Genomic DNA, 23074 nt, shown 5'->3' with positions numbered 1-23074 from the left:
TGCCTCGAGTAACCCCTATATTAGATTACTGCAGTGTGTGTTGTGCAGAGGAGTGCCGTTTGAAGAATGCTTGGAAACAGTCCAGAATACAATGGCTAGATTACTTGAGGTCTTGACCTAGAGGTCCTTTTGTCTGTTTGGGCATGGATTTTAGTTTATATTGATGTGGGATCTGTTGATCTGTGAATTGGCTTGATTTGTTCGTGATTATATAGCCAACATTTTAACTGTTTAAATTGTGTTTAATATGAACATGCTTTAAAAATGTAATCTACTGTGAGAACTGTTACAGTTTTTAATTAGTAAGGCATTTCTATCTCCCCTTCAAACTTCCAAGTTCAAAGACTGAAATTTTAATGTAACTGTGACCCTTGCATGCAGTTTAAATAGGTGTCATCTTCTTGTAAGGCTGTTGTAAATGGAACATCCTCTTAACTAACTTCTGAAGTGGTAAATCCTATTTATGTAAAATATTTTGTGCAGAGCTAAGAATATAACAAAACACTAATGCAGTGGTTCTCGACCTTTGCAGGTATGAGTACCCCTTATTAACATAAAACAATTTTGTGGCCATCCATATGATAATAACTGTAGAGGTTAGTATCCATTGATTGAAAAAAAATACATACAAAAAGAACATGATAATGCATTTTGAGTATATGGACTTGAGGACCCCCTTACAATAACTTTGGTGTCCCCGGCCTCGGCTTCACTAATGCATTCATCAGTATATAATGAACTTCTGCTAACTTCTTTCTAATGACTGTTTCTTTCACCTAAAACTAAAGATTAGAGTAGGCATAGGTTGAATCATCTAAAACATCATTGATTTAAGTTCAGCTTTGATCAATGATAGGGCAGCTTGTGTCTAGCTGTTCTCCATTAAAATATCTTTGCTTGGTAGGCCTTTGCACCTTAAAGCCTTATTTTCAGCATCCATTAAGAGTAGAAATAGTATCTTTAAAAAAAAATGAGATGCCAGTAAAATAGGATCTTTTCATAATAAAACAATTAAGCATGAGTGTTTCTAACCATTTTTGCGTTTTGTTCTAGGGGTTCATCAAAGATGTTCATGAAGATTCTCTCACAGTTGTATTTGAAAACAAGTATGTACTGTGTAAAAAAAACTTTATGCAAAATATGTGTGCCGTTCTTCTGTGTTTACTTAGAGAATGTAGCCTCCCCCTCCAAAAAACCCAGCTGATATTTTGACTTTCTAGGGAAGGAGAGAATGAGATGCTGACTACGGACACAGTTCATTTATTGTAAATTGGAAAGGAAAATACCTTATAAAGCTTTTTGCATCACAGAAATCCTCTGTTTTTAGGGACTACAGCAAGTGTATTGTTTTTAAAACAAAAATAATGGCTAACTTCTTACTCTGGAGAAGAGCAGACATGTAAAAATTCTGTTGTGAGAAAGAATCACTTCCAGGTGAAGGAAGCAGTGATGCATCCATAAATTGGAAGAGTGATATGTATGTGTTCCTTCCAAACTCTTGGTGAGCCCACAAATGATTTACATACGCATGTATAGAGAGAAGAGCTATTGAAAATATGGACTAGTAGCATGTGTGAGATTTACTTGCAAAGCTGATAGTTCTGTGTCTGACATTAAACCTGTCAGTATGCCGTTTGTAGTCTGGTTTCACTTCTAAATGTGATTATAACAGTGGACCAGGTTTTCTTTTCCTTATTGACGCTGAAATAATACGAAGTACCTGTTCACCTTTCAGTTGGCAACCAGAACGCCAGGTTCCCTTCAATGAAGTAAGATTACCACCGCCACCTGATATTAAGAAAGAAATTGGTGAAGGGGATGAAGTGGAGGTGAGTTGATGTGCAAATACTACTTTCCTTGCTTATCCTTAGATAGAAATTCCTTGGGATTTCACCAAGGCCTATTGTCAGTGACTTCCCCTTCAAAGGTACTATTTGTCCATTTGGTTTTCTTACACAAATCATGTTGAAGTTAATGGGAATTTAACAGTAGCAATATTTAGTTGTGATTTAGATATTGTCTAAAACAGGAAGGCATCTTTCTCAGGACCTACACAGCCTTATGAGTTTGGTTAGAACAGTCCCCCTGTAATATAATATATGGAAGATCATTTTTGTTGGATGGTAACAATGGACTTACCCAAAAGTAATAGGACCCCGAATCTAAGACGCCTGCCTCCAGATTATACACAAGAAGCTTATTTCTGAACAAACCTGTAATGTGTCTGTATGCCAATGTAAGACAACCGTTATTTTTTCTTGATGACACTCCTGGGCATTTGTGTTTGTGCATAATACACATGTTAATTTTTCTGCTAGGAATTGTGGCTACTTAGAACTTAAGATGTTGAAGCTGAAACTTAAATTATTATTTCTAATACATTTTATTCAAATATACGTTCTTGTGTTCATATGGATATGTGACATCTGTGCTAATTGAATCACTGGTCACAACTTTGTGGCTTCAAAAGTTATTTTTGTTGATAGCAAAAATATCTGAATTTATTATTTGATTTATTACACATACATATTCCTGTTTTTTAACATGGACTGAATGGCCTCATAACTTTAACAGTGTGTCATCATCAGGTTCTGAGACTGTTCTGAACCCCATAGTTTAAAATGGAGGTAATACAGAAACATCTTTGAAACTTTACTCATCACATTAAAAAAGCAGAAAAGACTAATTCCAATAAAATTTTTTTTAAAAAAGCAGAAAAGACATTGAAGTAAGTGAGGTGGAGAGAAAGAAGATGTTTCTCGCTTTAGCCCACAGTTTGGGCATACATGAGTATTTTGGTAAAGGCTAACAGTATTATAGTACTTTAGTGCTATTCTGAATAGGACAAGCTGTAGGATTCATAATTGTACATTTTACCTATCTGTTGAAATAGGCTGGAATTCATGTGTCTCTAATAACTGCTGTGGGTTTGGATCTGCATGTTTAGCTTGCTGGCTTCTTAACAATGTTGTTGCGACTATTGGGTTTTTTGATGGCTAGTGTGTATGTGGGTGTATTGTAGCTACATTTGTGTAGATGTTGAACTAGTCTAACTTTATAATTTGATTGGAATTAAATTGTACTTTTCCTATATAATTTACCAATATCTTCATGACAGGAAATGATTAAATCTTGTCCAGTCTCTTACGTTTACCTTCCTATGGAAACAACTGCGTATTGATATGAAATAGCAATGGCAATCAGTACTTCAGTCTAAAACAGTATTTGTTGGGGTATGTCACTGCTTTGACCCAGAGTTTGCCCTGTGCTCTTATTCAGAAGGAGATCTCTAATTTACTTAATAGAAATCAGGTGGTAAACAAGAGTTTGACTATGGTACTGGAATAGAAGGCAACATATCTTTCAGTAAGCATTTTTAAATTTTAATTTAAATTTTGCACACTTCAGAATTTCTTTATATATTACTTTATTAGAGGCAACTCTTATATGCTGTTATATGTATATTTTTAGTATTTGTTTATTTATTAAACTTCTATCCCACCCTCCCCGCAAGCGGGCTCAGGGTGGGTTACAACAGTAAAACATAATTTATATTAAAAACTTAAATAAAACCACAAAATTAACACCACCCCCAGACAGCGACCTGATACCCCATCCTTGCCAACAATACACAAAAGGGTGGGCAAAAAGAGGGGGAACAGGCCTTTCAGTCAGCTGTAACTCATATGGGGGGCCAGATGATCACATGGCCCCCTGACAGGAGGCCAGTTGGGAGGCTTTCTGATGACTCTACCATATGCCTGGCAGAACATCTCAGTCTTGCAGGCCCGCCAAAATGATAGAAGATCCTGGCGGGCTGGAGTTCCACCAGGCCGGAGCCAGGACTAAAAAGGCCCTGGCTTTGTAATTGTATTTTGTTTTTTTAAAAGAAAATTCATGGTTGTTTTTGATTGACTTTTTTGTCTCTTGAAAATTAAAGGGGCATCTTAGTAAGACATATGAATAGAGCTGAATTTGGCTAAACTTGGAGGTAGTTGCAAAAATTAAGAGGCAGCATAAAAGTGTTCTAAGTAAATACTGTTTTGGAGTAAAAGATGCATGTTTTGAATTTGACACAGTGTTTCATGTGTTCATATTTTGTCATTCAGTATGTACTGAGTGTATCCAAGAGTTGTTTTCCGTGAACAAAAGGGCACTTGCAGTGTGGGGCGGAGGCATTTTAGTTGATTTCTGTCTTCTATTGCAGGCCCCTGTGCAAAACCCAGTGCTCTTCCTGTGGCTCCCTTGAGCACCAGGGGTATAAAGAAGATAGGCAAGAAACTTAGTTTATTTATGCCTAAATCTTTTATTAGAGGGAGGGGGGAAATGCAGAGAGTGAAAGTGTGATGACACCTGAGAGAGAGTTTCTGGTGCAGGTGAAGTGCTCCAAAAGTGGAAATAGTAAAGAGTCCAGTAGCACCTTTAAGACTAAGCAACTTTTTAAAATAGAGTTGGAGAGTAAAGGTTGTTAAAGGTGCTACTGGACTCTTTACTATTTTGCTACTACAGACTAACATGGCTAACTCCTCTGAAAAAGTGGAAATAACATACTAAAATCTTCTCATTTCCCACATTTCTTGTATACAACTTTTTCTGACCTTTCTAGATTGACTGTCTGAACTAACCATATATGCAACTAATGGCTCACTTTGGGGCTTTCACCTGCTCAGTACCATTTTGCTTTTTTACCTTGTCTAATAATGTAAAAATGTCCCCCAAACCTTGGTGAAAGAATGTCATTGTGGTGTAAACTTAAGTTTTAGAAGACTGCTTCATAAATATTTATTGTCCTGTAATGTTGACGTACACAGGTGGCAAACCTGTCTTGTATGTACTTCCGTAACGGACTTTTATCTGTGTCTAACTAATGCTTCTGCTGTCTCAGACTAAAGCTTTATCTTTTCTCTTGTACAGCTTTCAGCACTTAAGACCTGCAAAACAGAACTTGCTCTTTTAACAGAACAGCTTATCAGTACAAAATTATTTATAGGGTTCTTCTTGCAAAACTTTTCCCCATCAAGGCACATAGAGTGCTTCTAGAGTTAAGCAAGTTATCAAAACATATATGATTATTACTATAAATCCTACAAAATTGGAACACAGAAAAGCACTAAGAATTAGGTTTGCTAACATTTCCTAATTAACTCTTTTCAAACAATCAAAGGTTCTATGAAATGCATTAAGATTCCCATAGCAATGGTAAAATTCTTGCCTAAGTTCTCATGAGATTTCTTCCAGTCAAAACTCTGACATTATCTGAGCTGGCATTTGTATAGGTTATCTTATACAAAAATCTGAGATCTTTTTCATGTGATAGCATACTTAATTAAATATTCATATTTTCTATTGTATATTTTAATTAGCCAAAAAGTGACATTATATCCAACTTGCAAAATAAAACTATAAATCAGTAAAAAATGACAGAAATAGTTAAGTGAGTAGAGCAGCATTGGTCCATTCTGTGATTGGAGGACATTAATCTAGATACTGTCTACTACTTTTAATTAGCTTTCAAAGATGAAAGTACACCTGTGTTGGTTATACAAGCGAGAAAAAAATCACAACAGAGTTCATGCAGAGTTCAGAAGTTCACTAGAATACATGTATACTGCTTTAGTATAATGTTCTCTAATCTGTTTTACTGTAACACTTCCTCAATGGAATTAGAGTTGTGCCAGAGCTTGTTTACGTTAGGAGTACTTAAATATATTGTATGACTTCTTTTCAGGTTTACTCAAGGGCAAATGACCAAGAGCCTTGTGGATGGTGGCTAGCAAAAGTTCGAATGATGAAAGGGGAGGTAAGTAGGGGTAAAACTTGGCTGTTGAGGTGCTTTTCATGTCTTACATTTCTTATGTATACTGGTTCCCATGACTCTGTCATTTGTCCTTTCACTTGTAACCACAATTTAGTGGTTTTTTTATTTTAAATAGTCACTTTGAATTTTCAGAAGAACTAAAAATTATCATTCCTTCACAGTTTTATGTGATTGAATATGCTGCTTGTGATGCCACTTACAATGAAATAGTCACATTTGAACGACTTCGACCTGTGAATCAAAATAAACCAGTTAGCAAGAACTCCTTTTTCAAGTGTGCAGTAGAAGTTCCAGAAGATCTAAGAGATGCGTGAGTAATTGTAGTAGAACTTTATTATGTTACTGTGTCAGGTCTAATAATGGACAGAATAAAAAATTATCTAGCATCTGAAGCCTCAGGGCAGAAAAATATCAAATGAAAACTTCAGAAGGCTTTCCTGCATTGTGCAGGGGGTTGTTCTAGATGACCCTTCCAGCAATATGTTTCTGTGTATGAAGGGATCTAGTCTAGGAGTTGGTGGCTGTTTTGTTCTTGAATACTTCGATAGCTAAACTCTGGTTCATTGGTTAAGAAAAAGGTTGTCAAGTTTTTGAGCTCTAGCATACAAGAAGTGAATAGCACAGTTGTAACTGAGAGCCAGTGTGGTCTAGTAGTGATTGGCGTATTGGATTAGGCTCTGTTGTTAACACAAGTAGTTGCGACTGATGCCACCACCATTTTATAGCCTAAAAGGGATAGTTTAAAAATACCACAAGGGCCCAATCTTGATCATGTCTGCAGTGTGACAGGACCAGATGCTTTTGCCAACTATGCATCTTGTAGTGTTAAACCTGGATGGGGAGGGAGGAGTTTTGGCACTTGAAAATGCAGGGAGGCAAGAGTGCCTGGTCCCACTGCACTGCAGGCTTGAGTAGGATCAGGCTCACGCAGCATTTTTAAATTGACTCTGCTAGGCTCTAAAATGGCTGTGTCCCTGGGTCTGACCTGCGGAGCCCTCACATCTAGTTTTGCCATGGGAAACCCAGGTTCGAATCCCTGCTCTGCCTTGGAAGCTTGCTGGATGGCATTAGGCCAGTCACTCTCTCTCATCCTCGTTTGTTTCACAGGGTTGCTATGAGGATAAAATGGAGGAAAGGAGAGTCGTGTAAGCCTTTTTGGGCCCCCACTGGGGAGAGAGAGAAGGATGGATGAAGTAAATAAAAATGTTTCTCAGTGGCACCAAAATGCCTGAAGCTGGCTGTGCAAATTAATCCCCCAAATAAACACGGGGTTCTTCATTGGTGCTTGAATATGTGAGCACTTAGCATAATTATGTTGGGTAAAATCTTGAAGATTTCAAAACTGTTGCATTAGTAAAAAAATACACTATTACTGGAATCATTTCATTGTATACATTGACATTATCTTGCTTTCCTCACTGGACCCAACCTTTTACTTTGATCAGTAAAGGTTGATCCAATAAAAGGCAGCTCATTAACAAGATGTGATACCCCCCTATTCTTTAACTGGGAATTTTTCTTGTTTTGGAGTACTGATTTCAAATATTGCAGTAATTTTAGTTTTGTACAGGTGACATTGATAACATTTCCACTTGAACTGATTCTTCTAGGTGTGCTCATGAAAGTGCCCATAAGGATTTTAAGAAAGCAGTAGGAGCCTGCAGAATTTTTTACCAAGCTGAAACGGCTCAATTAATAGTTCTGGTAAATTATTTTCTTGATTCCATCAGTGCAAATCAACTCACTTCTTTGTTTGATATGTAGCTGAAATAACTTGCTACTTCAGTATATTGATAAAATTCTTCTACTCACAAATGGAGAAACCACTCTAGGGGGTGTGCATGTGGATATGCTGTGAGTAGGACCAGCAGCCACATGGTCTGATACAAGCTAAAGCTCAGTCTGTACCATGATAGCTTTGGCGCTTGTTCTGCCTGTATTGAAGCATTAAAATAGCTTGTTCCATGCAGTGGAGTAGGGATTTTGCAAAGGTTGGGGCCTCATGCCACTTAATGTGTATTTCCTTTTCCATGTTTGGCATGAAATTCTATTCCCCATTCCATGTTGCAGCTCTTGCATTTGGGTAGAAATGGCTTTGTGCCAAAAATAGACCAAGCTATGTCAAGTGAAGTAACAGGCTGTATATCTTGTAGCAAAGAAGTTCACATTATGCTGATGCATTTTCAAGAACTGTGGTCTTGTGAAATCAGTGAGGATTTTAATATAAAAAACTGCTCTGTGTGCATGCATTTGTGTGTGGTTTCTCAGTAGCAGTAAGAATAGAGATGTCAAGTCCAGGGGGAAAAGAAATATTTGGAAAACTGCTTCCCCACTCCATGAAAAACTAGAAATTTTGGAGAGGTCTAGAAAAATTCCTTATGAAATATATTCTCATTTGGAATGAGAGAAGTGCTTTTTACGATCAAGAGTTGCTGAGATTATGTATATGATTAAGGCCGGGGTACAGCATCAGACAATTTCTGTGTACTCAGGGACATGTGCTAAAGATAGCAAGGGCACAGCTCTCCTATCTGTCTATTTCTCTCAAGTATTTGGATATATTCACAAATTTGCATGTAAAATTGAAGGTGTTTTTCTAAATTCTGCATATATGCCAAATATGCTGAAGTTATATATTATACATTTTATGCTGTTGAAGCAATAAAACAAGTTTGGGTTTGATAAAAGAGAACTGCATATATGTCCCCCCCCCCAATTTCCACTGATTTTCCGTGGAGGATTAAAGTTTGTTTCCTCCACGACTTCAGAGTTTCTTGGATTTTGCACCTTTAAAAGAGGGGCTATATAACTCATCTCCTAAAACGTATGAAAAGCTGTGATAATTAGAATGCTGATAAATTCTCTAGATTATACTTGGTTTTATAAAATTCTCTAGATTATACTGTGATAAATTCTCTAGATTATACTTGGTTTTATAAAAAGGAAATGCTGTTTTATATTGCTCTTTGTAGTCTGCCAGTGAGTCAACAGTGAAAAGAGTAAATATACTGAGTGACATGCATTTGCGCAGCATTCGAACCAAGTTAATGCTCATGTCAAGAAATGAAGAAGCCACAAAGCATTTAGAGGTAAGTCATCCTCATGACTTTTTTTTAGTTTCATGGATAGTCTCATAGCTGTGTTCATGTGTGAAGTGCTCATAGTAGTAAACACATTCTTTTGCCACCTCCTCCCTAGTGCACAAAACAGCTTGCAGCAGCATTTCATGAGGAATTTGTCGTCAGAGAAGATTTAATGGGCCTTGCAATAGGAACACATGGGAGTACCATACAGCAAGCCAGGAAAGTTCCAGGAGTTACTGCAATTGAACTTGAGGAGGATACTGGTACTTTCAGGATCTATGGAGAGGTAAGGAAGAGTTCCTTAGTGGGGGTGTAAACCTGCAATTGACTAATGCTGACCCTGTAGGTATTGTTGGTGATTTGCCATTGCCTGCTTCTGTGTCGTGAACCTGAACTTCCCTGGTGGTCTCCCATCCAACTAGGGGTGTGCAAATTCAGGTTTCCGATTCGGGAAAAATACCCGAATTGGACCCCATTTGTAAAGATTTGGGATTTCTGAATGAGGCCCAGCATGCTGGCCCTGATTTGGAAATGCTGAATCAAATCTTCTTGAAGGGATTCAGGTGGCTTCAGGAAGCTTTGGGGCGCTTTCAAACCCCGCGGTTGACTTCAGAAATTCCGAAGCGGGAAAATCAAGTATTTTTTCTTGCGTACCCCTACATCCAACTCTTAACTAGGGTGGATCCTGCTTGGTTCCAGGATCTGATGAGATCAGGCTAGCCTGGGCTATGCAGGCCCTTGTTAGTAGCTGTGTGGTATTCTGCTTATTGGTTTGCTAGCCAGCATGGAATAGATTGCATAAATTCCAGAGATCTTAAGTATGCTCAGTTCCTTTGCTGAAAATGAACACTATTCTTAATGGCCAAATAACTGCCAAAAACATACCACAATTGTTGCCATCCCTTTGCTCCTTTTTGCCTCTCTGTCCTCTATGCAGAAGTTCAGATCAAAGTAGTGGAATTATGAATTGCTGTGTTTAATTTTTTATCCTTCCTCTGGAATTTTGCATGTGGCATTTTGAGGACATATAACTGCTTGTGTGCTTAACTGCCATGTGTATTGTTAGGGGTTCATTGATACAAGTGGCTTCTAGACTGATTAAGTCGTCTGATTAAGTGGGATTTGGGAGGTCAGTATGGCCTTTCTGGGAAATGGAGCAGCACTTTGTTTTAGATACATCTGCATTTTATATCCTGCTTTTCTCCCCTAAGGGGACACAGAGTGGCTTAGAACCTCATTCTTCCCTCTTCCATTTGATCACAGTATGGGGTAGGTTAGGCTGACACTGGCCCATGGTCACCTAGTGAGCTTTCATGGTAGAAGTGTTGATTTAAGCCTGGGTCTCCTTGGATCCTAGTCCTATACCACGCCAACTTTTAGAGCTGGGCTAATAGCTACTGGACTGGAGAGTCCATCCCTCATTCCTTTCCTGATAGGTAATTAATGGGATGGTGAGCAGAGGAGAGAGTTCATTGTGTGATTTAGAAAGATGGACATTTTAAGAAAGGGAAACACACAAAATGTTTAAAATGCCTTGTTCAAAATGGAGTTCTTACACAGACTTGATAACTAGCTTCCATCTAACGCTAGAATAAAAGGCCAGCTTTAGATCTTTTTTTACCAGCACAGGGCTAGATGTTGAGTAATTTCTCAAGTTGTCTTCGAGCAATTGACTCTTCCAGGCTTTTAAAATTGTATCTTTATCCTACCCTGCCTCTAAGCACTTCAGAGAGAATGATGGGCCCACGGTCAACCGCTGAATTTTTCCATGGAGGGGTAGTGGTTGAATTAACAGCTCACTGGTTCTCTTCTGGATCTGTTTAAGTACAGAAAGATGATCTAAGCACTTTTCTATAGGAAAGTGCTTTTCCATAAAGGCCTCTTTAGATTCTTCGTGGGCTCTTGGTGGGAGGGAGCAGCCTGTGGCCTTCTGTTTTTATTTTTACTGCTGTGGCAGATGGGTAATAGTGTGATTCTTCATCCAGGCAGTGTACATGGTTTGCATTTTCCCTTACTTTCAGTATTAACCATGTGTGTGTCTCCAGACTATGTGTAGAACCAGAACAGTTATTGCAGCTCTTTGTTACCCCTTAGTAGTAATTCAGTATTAGAACTGCTTCCTCTGTATCTGCATGACGACTATCAGGACCGGATGGCAGCATGGTGGGAAACCTGGGAGAATCTAAGGTCATGAAAGGAGCAGCAGTAGGAAACTGGCTGTATATTGGGGCTGTAGCCCATATCAAGGTAAAACGGTAATCTGCAGCTCCTGGAAATGTAAAGAATTTTGGCCCTGAAACCTGAGTCAGTCCTATTACAAATAGTCCATGTTATAGAGATGCACACATTGTGAAAAGTATCCAGCCATGGTCTAAAAGAGTTATTGCTTGGGTAAGCTGCAGTTACCATTTCTCTTTCAAATGATGCGGGAAAGTAGCCCTCCCTTCTTTTTTTACCTAGCTAGTCTTTTTGAATGCATGCATTGCTCACAAATTTAATGCTTGAATCAGATTATATGTATCCCTGTCATATTTTATATTATGAGGCTTCTCCTAAGGAGTGTTTAGACTGTGCAAAGAGGATTTAATTTTTAATGCAGTGTTTTTACAAATGACTTCTGTTCATTTTCAGAGTGCTGAGGCAGTAAAAAAGGCTAGAAGCTATTTGGAATTCGTAGAGGACTTTATTCAGGTTCCTAGAAGTCTTGTGGGTATGTAACACTTAAAAGTTTAACGTGCTCAAAAACCTGGTCGGAGTGGGGGAGGAGGTCAGTCATTTTCTTCCTCCCCCACGTATTTCATCCACAGCTGCTTTATGTTTACATCTGAAGTGTTTCAGCTTCTATACTGCATATTGCTTTTGTAATGGCTTAAGATTACTGGATATGGGTACAGGGGCATTCTGGAAAAAGGACTAAAAAGCAGGAAGTTGAAATTAACATTACCTGAATGATCCTTATAGACTGGGAAGTGGAAGTAGGCAGCAGGGGTGTGTGATTCGGGTTTCTGATTCGGGATTATTGCCTGAATTGGATCCGATTTGTAAAGATTTGGGATTTCCAAATCGGGCCCAGCATTCTGGCCCTGATTTGAAAATGCTGAATCAAAGTTTTCCGAAGTGAGTGGGGTTGCTTTGGAAAGCTTCGGGGCCCTTTCAAACCCTGCGGCTGGCTTCAGCTGTCCTGTGGGGGATCTCCCTCCTCCTCGCATAGCTGGAGCCAGCCTCTGGGTTTGAATTTAAAGCGCCTGAAAGGGGCTTTAAACTTCAGCTGGGAGTCCCCCATCTCCCAGCTGAAGCCCAGGGAAGCCCCAAACGGGCTCTTTAAACTTCAGCTGGGAGGTGAGGGAGTCCCCACCTCCCAGCTGAAGCACAAGAAGTGCCCCAGGCTTATTTCACCTGATGGGAGGGAACCTCATCTTCCCCCTCCCATTGGGTGAAATAAGCTGTGGGGCGGGAAGTTTCGGTGTGCTCCAAATCTTCATGGTACATATCGAAGTGGGTCGATAAGTGGCAAGCCGCTTCGGAAATGGCTTATTTATTTTTTTTATATCAAAATTTTTATTGGATGGGTCAGTATACACAAATCATAATATTCAGTATCCATATCGATCACATTATATCACTCCCACTCATTCCCCCCCCTTTTCAGTTGACTTCCAACAGTTTTCCATTCCCTTCATCTACATTACATCACTATCTCCTATAATATTAATTTCTAATTAATTATAATATATAGTATAACATATCTATATCTTCTGTGTTTATAATAAGTCTCTAATATTACTTTCAAGATTATAATATAAAATATACTATATCATTCTTACTTATATACTATTCATATTTTCACCTCTAACCAATATAAAGTAAAGATCTCTTCTCCCCTCTTAACAACTATCTAAAGACCACATTTTGCCTTTCATGTCCCACTTTTTTCCCACATAATTATTAAGTTTCTCCCAACTCGTAGCATATTCCACGGTATCTTGTTCTTTCAACTTCCTTGTTAGCTTGTCCATTTCTGCCATATTTAGTAATTTCAAAATCCAGTCTTCCACTGATGGTATCTCTTGCGTCTTCCACAACTGTGCATAGGACATCCTAGCCGCAGTAATCATATAGAACACCATTGTTCTGTCCATTCTATCAAATTCTTCTAGGTTCATACTTAATAACAACAATTCTGGGTTCTTAATCACATTTTTCTGTAAGACAATTTCCCCCCAGAATTGTTTAGCTTTTTCACAAGTCCACCACATATGATAAAAAGAACCATGTTTCTTACACTTCCAACACTTATCTGACATTTGACTATTACCATTTGCTAACATTTTTGGCATTAAATACCATCTATACATCATTTTATACACATTTTCTCTTATAGTGGTACATGTTGAAATTTTTATAGTATTTTTCTACAGTCTTTCCCAAGCTTCCATCGGTATATCTTTATTACAATTTATTGCCCATTTCACCATCTGTACTTTAACTATCTCATCTACTGTAAACCATTTTAACAAAGATATCATCTTTTCCCCTTCTTGAAGTAAGCATTCTTCTAATTCCGAGTTCTTAGCACTAAATCCTACCTTTCTACGATCTGTATCATATAAGTCTTTTATTTGTCTATATTGAAACCAGCCATACTGAAATGACAGTTCTTCATTCGTTTTAAGTATATATTTATCACAATCTACTCTTAAAATTTCTTTATATGTCCTCCACTCCTCTCCATCATATTCCACTTTTGGGTTTACAACTTCTGCTGGTATGATCCACATTGGAGTCTCTTCATCTAAATATCTCTTATATTTTTTCCAAACCGCAAATAAACTCCGTCTCAAAAAATGATGTAAAAACATAGCATCAGCTTTTATCTTCTCATACCACAGATACGCATGCCATCCAAAAAGTTTGTTGTATCCTTCCAACGTCAATAGTTTATGGTTTTTCAATAACATCCACTCTTTCAACCATACCAAACATATAGCTTCGTGATACAATTGCAGATTCGGTAATTGTAGTCCACCTCTCTCCTTGGCATCATATAGTACCTTCATCTTAACTCTAGGCTTCTTCCCTGCCCATACAAAGTTCATAATCTTCCTTTGCCATTTTTCAAATTACTTATTATCTTTCACAATTGGTATTGTTTGCATTAAAAACATTATCCTCGGAAGTACATTCATCTTAATTACAGCAATGCGACCAACCATGATAAATTCATTTTATTCCATTTCAACAAGTCCATATTTATTTGCTGCCATAATTTGTCGTAGTTGTTTTTAAAAAGATCAGTATTTTTCGCAGTCAACTCAATACCTAAATATTTTATTTTATAGACTACCTCACAATTCGTTATCTCCATTAAATCTTGTTGTTCTTGCTTAGACATATTTTTACAAATTATTTTTGATTTGTTCTTATTTACGTAGAATCCTGTTAGATCCCCAAATTCTTTTATTTTCTCCATCAATCTTGGCATATTTTGGATTGAATCTTCCACTATCACCATGATGTCATTGGCAAAAGCTCTCACTTTATATGAAAATCCTTTAATTTTCAAGCCTCTTTTTTTCAAGAGGTTGATAAGTGGCAAGCCGCTTCGGAAATGGCTTATTTCTGATACTTTTTCCTGCGTCGGAAACTGAATCTTTCTGGCATATATTTAACTGTCCGACCCTAATGTTGGCCCTCCAGTAGCACTGTTGTCAACAGCGACTGTTTATTTAGTGGCCAAAAGGAGGAAACTCTTTGTGGAACTTTGCCTTTTCACATTCCATTAGAAGCCATTACAAAGGCCAACATTTTCAGCTTGAAGACCTTTTAAATGGAATTTTTAATTTTTTAAAATTTATTTACTCCATTCATACCCTGCCTTTCTCCCCAAAGGAGACTCAAGGCAGCTTACATCCTCCTTTCCTCCATTTTATCTTCACAACAACTCTATGAGGTATATTAGGCTGAGTGTTTGAGAGTGGCCCAAGGTCACCTAGCAAGCTTCCATGATAGGGTGGGAAATTCAAATCTGAGTCTCCCAGATCATCGTCTTGACACTTTAACCACTACACCATGCTGGCTATCATGTTGAAAAGAGTCAAAAAATATGCTAGCTAAATTAGTCCTGGGCAAACTAGCTTTTGGGCATCACTTTTTACAGGTTACTCTTGGATGGGATCAAATGATCTTCAGCTTCTGCTGTTGTAATGGATCCTTCCTTGATGCTTTTAAATTCTCACCAAAAATCATGGCTGAGAGCCTGGTCAGCAAAGAAGACATTTAAAGAATAGCTTGACCACTGGTCCTTTTGTTGGGAGCAAACTTTTTGGAGACTGCTTCAGTTTTATGCTAATGGAGTTGAAGGATGAGAGGAAAGTCTTGCAAATGTAAGGAAGGAAGTAGAGCAGCCTCATCTTTCTCCAAATAATTGTTTTCCAATTTGGGTCCTCAGTACATTTTTACAAGTCTTCCCTTTGAGCCTTTAGACGCATCTTGTCAGGAGCTGAGTTGGAAAAACAGTATTTCTGATTGTGGGAAGAATTTTGGAAGTGGGAGCCCTTTTTGTGGGAAAGGACCAAGTTGTCCTTCAGTACAGCTTTGCAACAAATTGTAATTTGTTTGTAATTCCTGCTATCTGTGTGTCCAAATTATTCCATATTTGAGAGAAGAAATGGCATAATCTGCATATGTGGCAATGCCTCAAGTCTTACCTTAAGTAAACTAAAGCTCAAGGAGGTCTGGAGCCCTCTTGACTAACTTTTGGTAGGCTTCTTAAGGGTTAATCTAAACTACCCTTACCTCATGGATTAACAGCTGTCTTTGGCTTATCAAGCACCAGAGGAGGAAATTACTGCCCATTCTGTCAGAAAGTCTAGTGCTTCAGCAACTCTGTAGGGATATTCTTTTATAGAAGAGATTTGTAAGGCTGCAACTTAGATGAATCTTCACTTTATTATTACAAAACTGACCGCTGATAATTAGTTGCCTGTGATAAGATGCCTCTGGGGCTCTGTATTGGTTTGTTTTTTCCCCCTGAGATTGTTGTTTTTATATGTCCCCTTTTCAGAATGTCATTCTCCCCATATCTGTAGAGAGGTAGTATCTGGTGGATCTCCTGGATATGAGAAGGGAAACATTATTTCTCATACTTTATGATTTCATTTTCTGTGATTTCCTGGTTAGTTCATTATTTTTGTTGCCTTGTATTTTTGCTTTTCTTGTTAATTTCTTTGTCTTAAGCTCTCAGTGTTCCCGATGGGTGGATGAGGCAGAGTCCCTTTCCTTGTCTAAGTTCTAATTCTGTTCTTGAGGGAGTTCCCTTCTATTTCTAGTAGGTTTCTCTGCTCATATCCGGAAAGGAGATGTATCTGTTAAGATGCATCTTAGATCTCTTTACACTTTCCGATAATCAAGTCAGGTTGAAGAACAAAATTGTAAAGCGTATATACACAAAGCATTGCAGCTGATGCTAATGTGTATTTATTACTGCTTACATGGAAAGCACACCTGATGTAACTAATGATCAAATTCAGCAATAAATCTATTAGAACTAGTTTGAGAACTCTGTTTTAAACAGTTTTGAGCCTGACTAAAAGAGAACAAATAATCCAAATCTGAATGTCACCGGAACACAAGGGCTAATGCAATGCTGAAATACTGTCCCTGTCTTGCTAAGTGTTCTCCTTTTTCACATATTGTGATGGGATCTCTTCTACATTAAAAGAGCAACAGTGCTTCTCTAGTTGGGAATGTCTTACCGGTATTGTGGCTTCACTATGATCCAGCATTGCTCAGCCTGTGATTTGACCCAGCTGAGGAACACCCGCTTAGTTTATTTTCCAATTTAAAAAGTGTAAATAGCTACCTAAGGTATTTTGAGATATCAAGAGAAAACATGTCTTAATCTCATTGCATGGTGACAGTTCAAAACTTAATCATCTTTTTTCATTAAAGGGAAAGTTATTGGCAAAAATGGTAAAGTCATTCAGGAGATTGTGGACAAGTCTGGAGTCGTTCGAGTGAGAATTGAAGGAGACAATGAGAATAAACTCCCCAGGGAAGATGTAAGAAACCAAATTCCTAAGTTTTAACTAAGTTATTTCTTATAATTGTTCTGCTTCTGTTGATAAACATTTGAAATGGTTGTGTGTGTGTGTGTGTGTGTGTGTGTGTGTGTGTGTGTGTGTGTGTGTGTGTGTGTGAATTTATTAGATGAACTGAAGTCTGGTCATAGCTCAGCAGTCTGATGCAATGCAGGGATTTCACATTGTGTTCCAGGGAACTATAGAATCACTGAAGTTTTCCAAGAAAATAAGGGATGGGCAAGCTTCCTTAAAAGACTGCCCACTGTGACTCATCTTCTCCTAAAGTATGCTCCTGAATATCTTTCCCAGAGAGAGTGGATCTTTCATGGATACAGGGCTCTGTACTGCAAGCATAGGAGGAATAACTGGTGGGGGTGGCTGGGCAGCAGAGGAGCTGGCCTGGAGCCACCGCAAGGTAGGTGGCAGAGGGAGATGGAGGTTTAATGTTTAAAGGGCCCCGCCGCTGCTTGCAAGCAGCGGCGGGGCCTTTTAAACAAGCCCCGAAGCTTTCCGAAGCATTTCCGAATGCTTCGGAAAGCTTTGCTTCAACAAATACTGAAGCATTCCGAGTCGGGTTGCTTCGGGTAACTTTACCCGAAGCAAAATCCGAAGCGCACAGCCCTACTCAGCAGACCATTGGTTTAAGGTAAGTGTTGTCTGCCCTGAGTTCATCTCCAGGATCTTGGGTCAAGGTCTTTTGCATCAGTTGCTGCCTGATGCTTTAACTAGAGATGCCAGGGCCCTTCTGTGTGTGAAGCACAAGTCTTAACTCTGAGCCACAGCTCTAACAATTGGGTATTTCTTCTTGTAGGGAATGGTCCCTTTTGTCTTTGTGGGTACTAAGGAAAGCATTGGGAATGTCCAAGTACTTCTCGAATACCATATTGCCTACTTGAAGGTAAGTTTTTTTTATTGTTTTAAGGGGGCAGTATGGGTTTTTGTGAAACTGACTATTGCAGTTAGAAGTCTTTCATTTGAAATGTGGTGCTGGAGGAGAGTTTTACAGATATGTGGATGGTCAAAAAGAGAAATAAGTGGGTTCTAGATCAAATCAAGCCTGAATTCTTCCTAAAAGCTAAAATGACAAAACTGAGGTTGCCATACTTGAGAAGAAAAAGACAAGACTCATTGGAAAAGTTAATAATGCTAGGAAAGGTGGAAGGCAGTAGGAAAAGAAGAATATAATAATAATAACAACATTCAGTTTATATACCACCCTTCAGGACAACTTAATGCCACACTCAGAGCGGTTTACAAAGTATGTTATTATTATTCTTACGACAATCACCTTGTGAGGCGAGTGGAACTGAGAGAGCTGTGACTGACCCAAGGTGACCCAGCTGGCTTCAGGTGGAAGAGTGAGGAATCAAACCTGATTATCCAGATTAGAGTCCTACCACTCTTAACCACTACACTAAACTGGGAAGACCCAACATGCAATGGCTTGACTCAGTAAAGGAAGCCACATCCTTCAGTTTGCAAGATTGAAGCAAGGCTGTTAATAATATGACATGTTGGGTGTCTTTCATTCATAGAGTTGCTGTAAGTTGGAAGTGACTTCATGGCACATAAGAAACACAAAATCAGTTAGTTGCAGATATCTTGACCGTTCTGGTTCCTGGTTCTACATGGATTAATCTCTACTTTTTAATTTTTACATTGCATAATGAATTGTTTTTAAAAAGTTGTTTTTTGTCATGGGTTAGGGGAGTTTGATGTCCCACATTTGAAAGATAATTTGGGATCTTGTACTGTGTTTTGAATAAACAGGAGAGTGATTGTGTTTGGTTTTAAATTATCTGACTCTTGAATTATGAAGTATCTAAATGATACCAATTCAGTGATATTTGAAGCTGCTATCAAATAGGTGAACTGTCTCTAAGGAATTAAAAGTATACTGGCAAAATGCTCTGCTCGCAAAGCATGCTTAACAAAATATATTTTCTGTACATTTGTATTGTATAGCACCCTTCTTTGTTTCCTACCCATATGTTCTAAATGTGCATGCACACACATAGAAAAACTCCAGAGTAGAGATGGGCATGAACTAAAATACGAACCAAAATTTGTGACGAACTGTGCCGGTTCGTGGGTCGAGAACCGGCGGTTCGTCAGAGCCCATTTCTAATGAACCACCACGAACTTTAGGCTGGTTCATTTGGTTCGTTTTTTTGGTTCGTCACCACAGACAGCCTGGCCTCGATCAAACAGTTTCCTAGGCAACAGGGGATGGACTTGCTGCAGACCTGGAAGTGACGATTTGCTAACTTGGATGTGACATTTTCACGAACTGAACGAACCTGTTCGCGAACTGGGGCAGGTTTGCGAAAGTTCGTGCTTCGTGAAATGCAATGAACCACGAACCACATAGTTTGTTTTTTCCCTGGTTTGTGCCCATCTCTACTCCAGAGCTCTCAGTTGCAGCTCAGCCTTTGTGGATTAAGTGCCCTCTTTTATGTGGTGAAAGTGTTACCTCAAAATGTGTTGGGATCTCAGTGTGTGAGTAAATCCAGCAACATATTTAGAATGGCATTCTAGTGAACTTTTAAAAATTTATTTTAGAACTATACAAAAAGAATACAGTTCTATTATTGCTTTGAAACTGAATAATTTTCAGTGCTTTTGACTTGAACTTTCACTTGTTCTTGTGCTTGCCGGGTTTGAGTGTTTTGAGTGTTTTTGTCTTTGATGAACAGTATTATCCTATGTCTTGTAAAGTAAACTGATACTAATGCAGGTGGCTTATTGAAACACTTACAAAGCACTATGTAAGTTCTAGATATTGGGAATTTTTTATCTGCTGCTTGCACATATTTATAGGTTCAGAAGTGGTGCTTGCATATATTTATAGGTTCAGAGGTGGTAGGTACTCTAGAAAGCACCAGAGTGACTTAGATGGCCTTTAGTTTAAAATGGCTGTTGCAAGCATGCTGGAATCGCCTTTCACTTTGGCTTCTTAGGGCCTGTGTGCAGTGTAGGAGTCATTGTGCTAAGTCAATGAATTTTTTTTTAAAAAAACATTTTATTGGATAGGTTGAAAAACATAATCATTTCGATATCTCTTTCTCCTACAAAATACATATTTCATCCCAACCCACCCTTCCCCTCCCCTCCCTTCTGACCCCCAACAACACTTATACCCTTTAATTTACATAATATTCCCTCTAATTCTTTCTCATACTCTTCTAAGGTAAAGTTACAGTCAATATAAAATTCAACAGATTACATAATACTCGTCAAAAGTTATCCATGGACCACAGTTGGTCCTTTACATCCCAATTCTTTTCCAAATAATCTTTAAATTTTTCCCAATCCATCAAAAATCATTTAAGCTTTGTTCTTTTAACTTTCTAGTTAATTTGTCCATTTCCACCATGTGCAGAAGTTTTTGTATCCATTCATCAACTTCTGGTATCTTGTTCTGCTTCCAATATTGCGCATACAACAGTCTTGCAGTTATAATCATATACCATAATAGTGTTCTATCTTTCATATTTACAGTTTCCATGTTAAGATCTAACAAAAACATTTCAGGATTTTTCTGCAAATTACACTTCAACATTTTTAATATTTCAGCATGAATAGAAGACCAAAATTGTTTTGCCTTGTCACAAGTCCACCACATATGGTAAAAAGAGCCTTCATGTTCCTGACATTTCCAACACTTATTTGACATAACATTATTCATAATTGCCAATTTTTTCGGCGTTAAATACCATCTATACATCATTTTATAACAGTCCTCCTTCAAATTAATACACGTAGATATTTTCAAGGCATTTTTCCATAAATACTCCCACGATTCCTTGTAACCTCTTTATTAAAATTCAATGCCCATTTCACCATTTGAACCTTAACCACTTCATCTTCTGTATACCATTTCAATAATAGTTTATAAAATTTCAAAATCATTTTTCTATCATCTCCTAATAAAAGTTCTTCCATTTCTGAATTTTCCCTTCTAAAACCAAATTTCTTTTTATCTGACTCATAAGTCTTTTATTTGCCGGTATTGTAGCCATCCATATTTAAAAGTTAAGTCCTCTTCTTTCTTCATTTTAACTATATCTCCATGTATTAACAACAAGTCTTTGTAAGTTAGTCATTCCTTCCCTTGATATTCTGAATGCGGTTTTATAACTTCTGCAGGAACAATCCATAAAGGTCTTCTTTCTTCCAAAAATATTTTTGTACTTCAGCCATACAGAGAAAGTACTTTTTCTTATATAATGATGTAAGAACATACCTAAGTCAATGAATTTAATAGGTCCCACAATTCTAGAAATTGAGAATCTGTGCAGTTTCTGGTTAATTGTGATAAAAGCTATTCCAAGTTGAACGGCAATCAGATTATATGGCTGGCAAATTCATGTTGCCCAAAATCTTAGTTTCTCTAGTTATCACTGATAGCTACACCCTTAAAACATCGACCTGTTCCCTCATCCTGCCAGCATAAAAACATCATTTCCATCCCTGAGGCTCTTCCTGATCCATTGCTGTTTTTTCTCCATTTTGTCATGGGACTACATTACAGTATAACACCTGAGAGATAATATTGTAAAAAATATTTAAAAACTAGTAATAAAGCCCGTTTTCGGAAAAAATACAATGGGCTCTAGAAAGGGGAGGGCAGGCAAGTGGGCATTGCCTCCTCCTCTGTGACTGATCCTGGCTGGGTAAAGGCGGGGGGGAGGACATATTGCCACATATATTGCTCCTGTTCCCGGCCAAGTGAAAGGAGGGGCGGGCATTGCCACCTGCTCCACTACTGATCCCAGCCGGGTGAAGGGGAACGGGCATTGCCCCCTGCTCTGCTCCTGATCTTGGGTGGGTGAAGGGAGGGCAGGCATTGCCTCCTGCTCTGTGCCTCATCCCGGCTGGGTCAAGGTGGGGGGTGGGCATTGCCGCCTGCTCTGCTTCTGATCCTGACCAGGTAAAGGGGGTTGGGCAGTACCTCCTCCTCCACGTCTGATGCTGTCCAGGTGAAGATGGGGGACGGGCATTGCCACCTACTCTGCTCCAGATCCCTGCTGGATGAAGGGGGCAGGAATTGCCTCCTGCTCCATGCCTGATCCCAGCCAAGTGAAGGCGGAGGGCAGGCATTGCCACCTGCTCCGTGCCTGATTCCAGCTTGGTGAAGGGGGAAGGCATTGCCACCTGTTCCGCTCCTGACACTGGGTGGGTGAAGGGAGGGCAGACATTGCCTCCTGCTCCGTGCCTGATCCCGGCCAAGTGAAGGCGTGGATGGGTGGGCATTGCAGCCTGCTCCGTGCCTGATCCCGGTGGTTTCATGGGGGGCCGTGCATTGCTACCTGCTCCACTCCTGATCCCAGCTGTGTGATGGCGAAGGCGGGCATTGCCACCTGCTCCACTTCTGATCCTAGCTGGGTGAAAGAGGGGAGTGAACATTACTCCCTGCTCCACACCTGATCCCAGCTGGGTGAAGGTGGCAGACAGAAATTGCCCCCTGTTCCGCGCATGATCCCAGCTGGGTGAAGGCGGTGGGCGGTCATTGCCACCTGCTCTGCTCCTCATTCCATCTGGGTAAATGGGGGGGGGGGAGGAATTGCTGCCTGTTCCACGCCTGATCCCGGCCTGGACTTCTTGCCGCAGCGTGCTCTCTGGAGGAACGGGCTGCCTCAACTGGGCTTCCCTCCATAGCAGTGCCCTCTGGAGGTGCACTAGGATAGCAAGTGAGTAAGCGTCCTATAGATGAGTCTTTGTATTGGCTGACAGTGGGATTTGCAGTCCAGTCTGCAAAGCACCAGTCTTAGTGCTGATGCAGTGCTTGGAGTTTTGTAGCTCAGCATGTAAGCAACCAGTTTTATTTTGAGTTGGAATGCTGTAGTGGCTAGAATATTAAACTGTAAGACCTGTGTTCAAATCTCCATATGGCCTTGAAGTTGGCTGGATGTCCTTGGGCCAGCCACCCCCAGCCTAATGTACCTCATAGGGTTGTTACAAGGATATAATGGAGAAGAGAGAACTGTGTCTGCAGCCGTGAGCTCCTTGGAGGATGAATGGGTGGGAGAAAAATGAGAGATTTAAGAATGGAATTTAGGGCCTTGAGTTGTCCTGGTGTGACTAAAATG

At 39.3% G+C, this 23074-nt stretch overlaps 1 protein-coding gene across 2 annotated transcripts in view; it reads left to right on the top strand.

Moving 5' to 3' along the window:
* The window catches only part of FXR1 (FMR1 autosomal homolog 1), a 48435-nt gene that overhangs the window by 15148 nt on the left and 10213 nt on the right, over nucleotides 1–23074 (top strand). For both annotated transcript variants that reach the window (XM_054982942.1, XM_054982941.1), the window contains exons 2-11: nucleotides 1054–1106; nucleotides 1736–1829; nucleotides 5729–5800; nucleotides 5980–6128; nucleotides 7429–7522; nucleotides 8791–8907; nucleotides 9017–9187; nucleotides 11533–11611; nucleotides 16852–16961; nucleotides 17794–17880. In XM_054982942.1, the coding sequence (XP_054838917.1) occupies nucleotides 1054–1106; nucleotides 1736–1829; nucleotides 5729–5800; nucleotides 5980–6128; nucleotides 7429–7522; nucleotides 8791–8907; nucleotides 9017–9187; nucleotides 11533–11611; nucleotides 16852–16961; nucleotides 17794–17880 (1026 nt within the window). The remainder of the gene's footprint in view (nucleotides 1–1053; nucleotides 1107–1735; nucleotides 1830–5728; nucleotides 5801–5979; nucleotides 6129–7428; nucleotides 7523–8790; nucleotides 8908–9016; nucleotides 9188–11532; nucleotides 11612–16851; nucleotides 16962–17793; nucleotides 17881–23074) is intronic.

The sequence above is a fragment of the Eublepharis macularius genome, chromosome 6 (assembly GCF_028583425.1).
Source record: "Eublepharis macularius isolate TG4126 chromosome 6, MPM_Emac_v1.0, whole genome shotgun sequence".
NCBI lineage: Eukaryota > Metazoa > Chordata > Lepidosauria > Squamata > Eublepharidae > Eublepharis > Eublepharis macularius.
This window is presented reverse-complemented; position numbering and strand designations above follow the sequence as displayed.